This window comes from Leptonychotes weddellii, unplaced genomic scaffold (genome assembly GCF_054177405.1).
Source record: "Leptonychotes weddellii isolate Sample4059 unplaced genomic scaffold, ASM5417740v2 HiC_scaffold_5688, whole genome shotgun sequence".
Lineage (NCBI taxonomy): Eukaryota > Metazoa > Chordata > Mammalia > Carnivora > Phocidae > Leptonychotes > Leptonychotes weddellii.
Window position 1 is genome coordinate 1 of NW_028024990.1, and position 10,769 is coordinate 10,769.

The following is a 10,769-nucleotide window of genomic DNA, read 5'->3' on the forward strand; positions in this document are numbered from 1 at the left end:
GGGCGCCTGGGTGGCTCAGTCGTTAAGCGTCTGCCTTCGGCTCAGGTCATGATCCCAGGGTCCTGGGATCGAGTCCCACATCGGGCTCCCTCCTCGGGGGGAAGCCTGCTTCTCCCTCTCCCCTTCCCGCTGCTTGTGTTCCTGCTCTCGCTATCTCTGTCTCTGTCAAATAAATAAAATCTTTAAAAAAAAAAAAAAAATAACTACTCGCATGAATGGGTTTCACCTTACTCAGTGCAGAGGCACATGGGGCTGGTTTGAATGGGACATCAATTTAGGGCAGAGGAATGACACTGATGTGAAGTTATGTGAATTACTGATTCCCATGTAGTATCTCTTTTTAGAAACGAGAAGGAAGGCTCTGTATATCACCCGGACAAATACTGAATTTAAAAGACTAATAAATGGGATGCCTCGGTGGCTCAGTCATTAAGTGTCTGCCTTCTGCTCAGGTCACCATCATGGGGTCCTGGGATCAAGTCCCACGTCGGGCTCCCAGCAACTTGGGGAGCTTGCTTCTCCCTCTGCCTCTGCCTCTCTCTCATGAATAAATAAATAAAATATTTAAAACATAAAAAAAATTTTTTTTAATTAAAAAAATAAAAGACTAATAAATGAATGCAACTAAGGAGCTCACAAAAAGCTTTTTTTATTTATAGAATGATAATCATGGTGGGGGGGCAGCGCCTGGGTGGCTCAGTCATTAAGCATCTGCCTTTGGCTCAGGTCATGATCTCAGGGTCCTGGGACTGAGCCCCGCATCGGGCTCCCCGCTCTGCGGGAAGCCTGCTTCTCCCTCTGCCCCTCACCCTGCTCGTGCTCGCTCTCTCTCACTCTCTCTCTCTCTCAAATAAATAAATAAAATTAAAAAAAAAAAAAGATAAAAAAGCATTGGCCACAATGGACCAAAAAAGGGGAACCTGTCAAAATGGCATACATTTATCTAATACTTTCATGTGTTAAATGCAAGGATTAAAAAACAAATATATCTGGGGCACCTGGGTGGCTCAGTCGTTAAGCGTCTGCCTTCGGCTCATTGGTCATGATCCCGCGGTCCTGGGATTGAGCCCCGCATCGGGCTCCCTGCTCAGTGGGGAGCCTGCTTCTCCCTCTCCCACTGCCCTCCCCCTGCTTGTGCTCTCTCTCTCTCACTCACTCTATCTCAAATAGATGAAAAAATAAGTAAAAAGGATGATAATCATGGGAAAATAGTACAGTGTGAATTCTTTAATCCACAGACTCTTCTGGCCTAAATATGAAATAACATATTCTAAAGTAGTTTTCAAAACATTATTTAAATATGTAAATATAAAAGTATTTAAATTTAAACATAAATAACCACAGTTTAAAGTGTAGCAACCTTACCCATAAATCACCAAGGATGGTTCTGAGAAGAAATGCCCGGGAGGGCACATCATCAGACTCACCTGTCTGGGGAGATGAGCTGTTTGGCTACAGGACCCAGATCACTTTCCAGCAGATCCCAGATATAAATACAGGACGTGTCATCCTGGGCCAGAAACACGGCAGGTCTGGTCAAGGACCAGCGGAGGCCTATGACCGCGTGGCTGTTGGTGCTGCCGTCCCACTGAAGGAGAGGGCACTCGGACATCAGCTGGTGTAACCTGATGCTTCCATCTGAACAGCCGGCCTGGGGACAGGGGTGGACATTGTTGGTCTCCGTTCTTTCTTCTTTTCTACTCAGCCTCAGCAGTGAGGGACACTCTTCAGAGCACTGGCTCTGTCCTCACAGATTACAAAGGGGAGCATTCACCCTGGAGATCCTGATACACTTTGAACCCCCTTGCCCTTCCCCAAACGGCCAATAATGAATTCCGTGAATATATAAACAGGTGTTTATCTTTAACAAAGTTGAATATGGCTAATGCAACCACAGGCTGTTAAGATCGGCTCCAGAGAAACCAATAACCCACCTTTTTAAAAAGATTATATAAATGTGAACCAATAATACGATTATATATTCCCCTCGGATTGAGATTTTTATAAAATAAAACTTGGCTGGTTTAGTAAAAGCCCGCATTTTTAGCTTCAAGAAGCTTAACTCCTTTTTAACGCAACATATTTAATCCTTCACGTCCTTCCTCGAAAAGAGCAGAGGCACAAGTTAGCAACCACAAAATGCTCTGTGCACTCGCAGATTGGGCACCTAAGTGTACATGGCGGGTGAGAGCAGCCAGGTCCCCCGCTGCCGGGTGGGTGGAGGGAACCGGGGTCGCCCTGGCATTAAGCACGTGCAGTCAGCACTGGCTAAATGATAAGCACACGGAGATCAAAGCAGGTTATCCATGCTGTGTCCTAACCAGTGAGCACTTCCTGCTGCCCAGATCTTGGTTTCCCAGTACTTTTCTCCTGCCTGGAGCCAGGACTCCCTGGAGAAATGGCTGATTCCGGAGTCTGCTGTACCAGAAAGCACAGGTCAGAAAACACAGGAGCCAGCCTGACGGGCGTCCCCAGGACAGTCTGAGCAGCAGAGACAGTACAGCAGAGGACGTGACCACGAGGAGAGTCAACAGCCGACAGCCATGTGTCCACCTGACGTCCTAAGTACACACATGCGTGCCTGCCCACGACACGAGGGAAAGCCTTCCTACCAGCGCACAACCAACCAGAAACACGAAACTAAGGGCAGGACTAGGAAATCGCCATTTGCCAATCACCCCAATAACGGATGCAGGCAAGCCGTGCTGATGGATGCCCGGACCGAGTGACCGGCGGGGGGCGCCGGGGAGCTGCGCGTGGGGACGCCGACCGAGTGACCGTTTCTCTCCCCACTGACACACGGGAATCAGACAGGGAAAGGAGTGACTCCAGGGGCAGATGCGGGTCAGAGCAAACCTGAATCTAATCGTGAGGAAACATCACACAGAATCAAACTGAGGAGCCTAAGCCCCTCAGGATGTCTGAGGAACTGTCCAGAACTGAGTGAGATTCGTGACCTGGGGTGTTATTTTGCCATAAACCAGGCCGTCGTTGATCGGACCCGCACATCGGATGCCAGGGCTGTTCCAGTGCTAACCTCCTACTGGTCAAGGCTGGACTGCAGCTGCAGGAGTACGACCCCATTTTTAGGAAACCAACACCAAACTGTTTATGGATAAAGTATCATTTCTGCAACTTCCTGTCAGACAGTAAAGCAGGGAGATCCACACACAGACCGGGAGAGAGGACGGAGCCACGGAGCGAAGAATGTGATGTGACGGACAGGTTCTTGTAACTTCCCCATAAGCCCAAGCTATGTGAAGATAAAGACTTTTCAGACCCATTCCACAGCGACGTGGAACGCTCTGCGCGGGCTACGCAGAGGGGACCTTCCGCCATGCAGTCCACTGGCACCAGCGTGTGCTGGTGAGTGATCAACTTCAAAGAAATCCCCAGAGATCACTGCTAGTGTTTTGCTGCCCAAACAGAAATGGTGCTTTAACAACCGACTTTCTTACCAAGAATACTGGTTCTCCAAACGGTGAAAAATCAATCACATTCACTGTGACTGGTCTCATACCAGGTTGCTGGGGCTTGTACAATTTAGGAGATACTCTCAAATCTTGTCTGGTGCCATGACTTATAAGACCCTGGTAATGAGAAGACCAATGGTGATAAAAAGGATTAGGCATGAGGTTGGATAAAAGCAGTTATTCTTGAAACAATTACACAGCATCGTAATAAAAGCAAATAAGTTAATCTTTAATGAAGATTTGCCAAACAACCAAGAAAGGAGAATGAGTTACAGAATGAGATTTAAACTCTTACTTACCACATCTGTGCCCACAATGAAATGCCTAGGGTCTGAAGGCAGAAACTTCACATTCAGGGTTCGTGTGGCCCCCCAGAATTCACAGCCTTTATGGGAAAGGCTGGAGAGAAACAGCGAAATGAGCAGATGAACCATTTGGCGCCAGAGGGCTGACAGCACTTCACACACTGACCCTTCGCCGGGAGTCCCTGGACATGGAGCTGGTGGTCTCAGCCTTCCCCTGTGGCTCTTCGCTGCTCTTTTCCCGTTTCTGTTTCTGTTCCCTGAGCTCTAGACATTCCTCCGGCTCTGGTCTCCTGTTCACTAGTCCTTTCTTCAGCTATGTCTAATGTATTTAACCATTCACGTACTTTAAATTTCAGAGATGATCATTTCTTTCTAGAAATCTTTTAGACTGTCCATTATGCCAGGTTCTTGTTATGCTTAGCCCATTCATTGTGCCGTGGTAAATGTTTCTTCAGGCTTGCAGTTTCTGTAATTTTTCTTTCTGAACTGCTTCCTCTAAGAGCCCTGGGAGCCCACCTTGTGGGAGCATCCCCCACGTAGGAGTGCTGACAATACTGACTTCATCTTGTGCGTGTCCTCTCTTGGGGCTACGTGTTCTAGGCCCCTTGGAGAGTAATATACACACCTCAGAAATGACCACTGAGGCCAGGACTGGGGGAGGCTTCCTTTGGCATTCCACCAATTTGTTAAAGATAACAAAGGGTCCCCCCTTCCTGAGACACAGATGGCACCATGAGATCTAATTAACGATTAGCTTGCAATGAGGGGCACACGAACCCTCTGAGGTGTATGTGAACCCTCTGACCTTACTACAATGCCTCTCTGCACATCCCCTTACTCTATAAAATCTGTGCACTAAGGTCTGAACTTTGCAGAGCACAGCTCTGGATGGTCACCTGCTCAGTCCTCCCTGTCAGTAAGTTACCCTGAATAAAACGCTGAGTAAACTGGATGGAGTCACCTGCTTTGTTTCCCGGTCTCAAAGTGCCTCCTCAGTAGGAAGGATGGACCCTCCTCCTCCACCTTCGAACACCGCCTACCGGGCAGCTGTCCCAGTGTTTGATGGTGAGCCCCTGGTCTGAGACTCTGATGCCACCTCCCCAGCTTGTGGATCCCAGCCCCCACCGGAAGCTCGGGGTTTCAAGTCTCCCACGCCCCCTTCCCTCTCCTGGGTTGGGGTGGGGCTCCCTGAGTTGCTCTCTCACTGAAGGGGCCGTGAACTCAGGAATCCCGCACAGGGCTCTCACTTCTAGCCCCCAGCGTCAGGCAAGCCTGGTGCGTCACTGGTCGCATGGCCTGAGCCCCACACAGCCGAGAAGCCTGTGACAGCCACGCTGACACCCAAGCCTCCACACCACACAAAGGCTTGCACACTAACTTCAAGCTTCATTCCTGGCTGGCACTGTCCTCTTCTTCATTGGAAAAACTCTATTTAGTTTATTGTTAGTTTTTACGCTGTACAGTGTACGTATTTGTAACAGGAAAGGGCCCATGGCTGCCCCTTCTGCCAGAAGTTGGGAATCTGGCCACTGTCTCTCATACCCACACTGAGGACTGCCAATGTCCCTGGTCAGCTGAGGACTCTCCAGTCTGTGCCTCCACCTGAGATCCCTGCTGTGGAGCTGGCTGCCTCCCAGTCATCTCCACAAGCAGCACGAGCCCAGCCCCCTCCCCCTTAGCTCCCGTCCCTCATCTTGTGTTCAGTACACCTGGCAGCCAAGCCAGACACCTGGTGAGAGGCAACTCCTCCAAATTCCGCCCCTTTAACTGGGATCAACCCCTCCTTATGCAAGATGGCCACTGTGCTTCAGACCCTATCCTTCTAATCAACCCTACAACAGCCTCCTGTCTCCCTTCCTCTGTCCAATCCCACACTGTCGCCAAGCGGATCACTCCAAATCACCAACAAGACACACCACTCTCTGCCTTAAAATCCTGTGCTGGCTCCCTACCCCCCGCAAGAGAGCCGTCTGGACCCTGCAGCACAGCAAACACTCTGAGGTCTGGCCAGCAACTCATCCCCACCTCTCTCGACAGCAAACCTGCCGGCAGTTTCTGAGGTGGGTCGGGTGCTTGCGCCCCGGGGCCTCCCACATGCTGCTCCCTCTGACTGTCTTGTCTACCCCCCGTCTCAGCTGCCACCTCCACAATCCACGGGGAAATTCAGCGAGGGCCAGGGGTCAAAGGTACCAGCTGACTTCTTTAAACATAAAGGATTCCCTGTAGGTATCATATTTAAACCAACTAAAGGTGACTTACAATCTCAAAGCAGGTACAAATCCATTACTATAACCCAGAGGCATTCTAAGAAGAATCACGCTAATATAAAAAACTTTTCAAGAGTAAATCGCATGCTGATAACCCCCAACTGCAATAAATGACAAGAAAAAAGATGTTTCGGAAATAAATTTACATGGAATATATAAGTACCACAAACAATATTTGTATATGTAATAAAAATTTTTACGTCACATTAAGTTATAGGAGTAAAAGCAGAAATTGAAATTTCTGAATAAAACTTTCATACTGATGTTTCTGGTTCCTGAAACTTACCTATTTAACTTCAGTGTTTTATTAAAACTGGTGGAAAAATAGTCAAGTTTTTGTAGTACCAATTTATAAGATAGAAATTATTTTAATCAAAGAAAAAAATGTTAGCTCTATACCTGGTAACTATATTTATTACACTGACTCATTAATATTAAACTAATTGAGCAAAAATACAGGGTGAAAAGTTGGATTTTTCAATGCATACCCGACCACACATTTTCTGTATGCGCAATTACCTAACGTTATTTCCTTCTGTGGGAAATCGGTCTTGGGAGAGGAGAGAACGTTCTGACTCAGAGTGCACAGCCTTACCTGTCGCTCAGCCGAATCACAGCACTGTGCACCAGCTTTATCCTCCCTCCAGGTATCAGACCTAAAAATAGGAAAACCATAAATAAATGCACCTCTTAATACAAGTTAAACCAAAATCCAATTACAGTTGCCTGGAATCATTTTTCATTGCTTAAATATCTGTGTTAGGAAATGACATCAAATCGTGGGCCCATAAAGAGTGTTCCCTCCCTAATGCAGGCGAGGTCCCTGTAACCTGCCTTATGAGAAAAGGACTATGGAAGCAATCAAGAAGCCTTTACATTTTTAGATCTGATAAGATAAAAAAAAAATGGTGGTACACTAAGCAAAACAAAACAAAACAAAACCCAAACCCCTTAAGTTCCCAACAGGAATAGTTTGCTGTAAATGCCCACTGGTGGTATTATGCTCATCAGAAACGCCCCGGACCTCCCTCCTACAAATGTGGAGGCCACCCGGTGGTCACCTGCTCCTCAGCGCTGGCACCCCCTTCCCTGGACTCCCGAGCATTTATGGCCACAACTCTGACCTCTCAGCCATTCACTGGCTTTGCCTCCTGTGTCTGTCCCCAATATCCTCCTCCTTTTTTTTGTAATTACTGCAAAGGAGGGAACTAAAAATGTATACTGAAACCCAAATTCTGGGCAAGGTACTGCCTAGACCCTTGGGAGTATAGAGACCCTAACCATACAGATGAATTCGACTTGCAGGAAGTGTGACTGTAATTACAGTGATGGGCTCTGTCACAGTTACAACTCTGACGGGAGAATGTTCTATGATGACACAGACTTGAAACTGCCCTCCATTTTCCCCAGCACACTGTCCTCCTGCAGGAACTCCAGTGCTGAAAGTCTCGGCCCAAGTGTTATGACCTCCCCTGGGAAGCCCTCCCTGCCCTGGGTCCACAGCCCTCACTAAGCACTTCTTCTGACGTAGAGGTCACATCACCGATGGCCAGGGCTGGTGTGTCAACCTCCCCATAAGACAACACTCCCTGGGGCAGAGCCAGCATCCTGTCACCTTGCTCCCCTGGCACCCAAGACAGGGCCCAGCTTGTTGAGAGCCCTTCATCGATGGTGAGTGATGAGCTGTAGCCGTGATTTGAGTTAGCACTCATGTAACACACACACACCTCAAACGCTCCCATGGGCATTTAATGGTCGCGCTCTTCCAGCACTGACTACTGGTATGGATGTCAGCCCCTTTGCTTTTCCCAAAAGCAAAGCTGAAACATGGTCAGAGTTTGGGTAAGTGGTCCTACAAATAAAAGGAGTTTTTATATAACAACACTTAATGATGAAATACACACTGCCCTATAATAACTTGTGTGTGACTATTCCATATTACTACAAAGTATTTTCATGCAAAATGATTTCGTCTCCACAGGCAGATTATGAACTAACTGTGGACTGAGACTTTCTAACTCCTCACCACCATCCAAAATTTCTAAAAAATGGCCTGGTCATGGCTCAAGTGAGCAACACAGGCAGCCTCAAGATGCACTCAAAGGCTGCAACACGCTTGGGTCCGGGGCATCAGCCTGGGTGAGGGCAGGGGCAGGCCTGAGCCCGACTCTGAGTCCGGCCCCATCAAGCCACACCGAGGAAGGGTGAGCACCTCCCAGACGCTGTCCTGCTCTAACATCCCGAGAGTCTATGAGCCCCCCAAAGGCTCAACACGGACTCAGTATGATGGCTTTGTAATAAGCAGAGAGGAAGCTATTAGAAAACAGTGAGAAAATAGTTACTCTGCCTCAAAAATGTTTACGCGTGAAATCAGTGAGGTAATTCAGCCCTGTTTTCATTAAAGTTAGAGTCCACAGTACTTCCAAGCACTGTCTCTGGCATTCAGCACGAAGCACGCAGCCCTTGCTCCAGGGACACAAAGTGCCCCATCTCTAACCCTCTGGTTTCCAGACGGCAGGAACAAGTGTCAGCCGGGCACACCCCTCACACAGACACAGTGAACGGGGCTGGTCCCTGGAAAGTAAGCAGTTGAACTAATGATGTGAGGACAGAGTCAGGGAGCGCCAGACCCAAGGAACAGACTCAAGAGTCCACCGTGCCCGGGCCTCACGGGAGCGGAGGACTGGATGCCACGGCATCGCAAAGTGCTCGAGCTGACTCACACTTCTGAGATGGAGCAGGGACGGGACTCCAGTCCCTCATCCAGAACTCCTCACACGCCACTGTCACCCAGTTTTCTAGCCCTGCTTACAGGTGCTGCTTGCTGCCAGAAACCAAGCCAGACACCAGAAGCCACAAGCCCCCAGTAAGCCCCCAAGACCCAGTTTTTGACCAGTTTACTCCAGTTCAGACACCCTCCAGCATCTAAAAGGGAAGTTCGGCTGTGAGAACCAGACCAAACCAGTCTGAGCCAAGATGGACCACAGTGCTGACCCTTCACCAGCTTTCCCCCTCATTATCATACTAAAAATCACACCCGGGGGTGGGGATTTAACATGCTAATTAGACATGCAGCGTATGAAGGAGCATGAAGAAGTATGACCGCTAAGTGTGCAAGCCCCCCCAAAATCCCTGCTCTTCATGTTTAGACATCACCCTTTTCCCACCAAAGTTTCTTTAAAGCTCTCGCCAACCCCTCCTGGGGAGCCAGCCTGAGGACTCCTTCCTTTGTGCATCCCCCTAGTGCTGGGGCACGAGCCCCAACAAAGTCCTGCCTGGAACCCCTTTTGGGCCTCTTGTCAATTTCTGTTGCTTAGCGCGCCCAGGGCCGTTCAGTAAACACTTGCACTCCTCCTGACGTGCAAGGCCGTGGCCGGCCTCTGCCAGCTCCAACCTCAGAGAGCCCCCGGAGTCCGACCAAGGGAAGACCACCCACAATGAACATGCATTCAAGCACTCAGACTTCTGAGCGCATGGAAGGAACAGAGAGAAGAGAATGGCACACAGACAGAAACAGAACTTATTAACCCTTCCTGAAATGAAAACATCATCAGCTGGAAGGAGTATCACTAAATCACTCTGATGTGTCTATTCAGCGGTTGATTACAGTTATACAATATAGAACGTTAATGTTCATTTTTCAGGCAGCTACTTATTTATTTTTCAAAGTGGTTGTCAGTATCTTTAATCTCTATTCACTCTAGAAAATATTGACTAAATTAACTTTTTTTATTTAATAGTTACCTAAGTCACTTACTGAGCCTGCAATATCTGCCTTTGGTAATTCAACAACCACCTAAAAACAGAATATTGAAATGAGTATTAATGCATGTCAGGGATGTACCAGGACACAATCTAAGCGAATGCAGTTCTAATTAAGATAGCATTCTATATTCGGTACTAAAAACATAATTGCTCCAGAAAAAAGACTGATCATTAACTTCTAAATGTTATGAATCCCTTTCCTTGACCTCTTTTCACATCTCGTCACTCGGACTGGCCAGTGCCTCAGTGCGTCCTCTGAGAGCCCCCCAAGAATGCATCCCCAGCGCCCTCCCCTCACTCCCCCAGGAAGTCCTGCAGGAGCCTCCGAGTCAGTCCAGTATCGCCCTTGGTGTTCACGTCTTAGCCAAGCATATCATCGTCCGACCACCAGGCATGTATCAGTGCCTGGACTACCACAGAACTGGCAGGTCCGAGAGCCCATGCATTCAGTCGGCGCTGCCCCATGTGTGAGCACCTGGGCATATCCTACTCACCCACACATTGAGAACCCCACTTTCATCCAGGGAAGCAATGTGGAATGACAAACCTGACATTTCTAGTAGAAACAGAAACAAGAAATGGCTTGTGAACAAAGAAACCACACTGCATAACTTGATTGAAGGATTTCACAGAAGTGAAAGATCACATACCTTCTTGAGTAGAAAAGGGGGAAAGCACAAAACTCTGTTTTTTGTAGACAGACGTGGAGATGGGTTCTACCGCTTGAACAGGACTGCGGTGGTTTACGGAAGTCAGGATACCATCTAAGGTTTAAAGCACACAGGACCACATGTGAAGAAGTCACAGAAGAACAACTAATGTCATGTGGGGATCCATCCTCCCCAAACATCACAAAACCAATATGGACCCCAAATAAAATGATGTGTGATCACAGCTTTCAGCATTACTGTGAAACAGAGATCACGGGCCTCAAAACACCTGTAAGGAGAGAGAGAAGT

General features: G+C 48.2%; 1 protein-coding gene across 1 annotated transcript; it reads right to left on the bottom strand.

The window, feature by feature from the left end:
- Nucleotides 1–1,134: 1,134 nt before the first annotated feature.
- LOC102745845 (dynein 2 intermediate chain 1) lies at nt 1,135–10,581 on the bottom strand (the record flags this gene model as incomplete). The annotated part of the gene is made up of 7 exons (XM_081811121.1): nt 1,135–1,651; nt 3,459–3,590; nt 3,773–3,872; nt 6,641–6,701; nt 9,790–9,841; nt 10,305–10,366; nt 10,461–10,581. Coding segments are annotated over 7 exons (756 nt in total), but the record flags the coding sequence as incomplete, so codon positions are not given.
- Between the last annotated feature and the right edge of the window lie 188 nt (nt 10,582–10,769).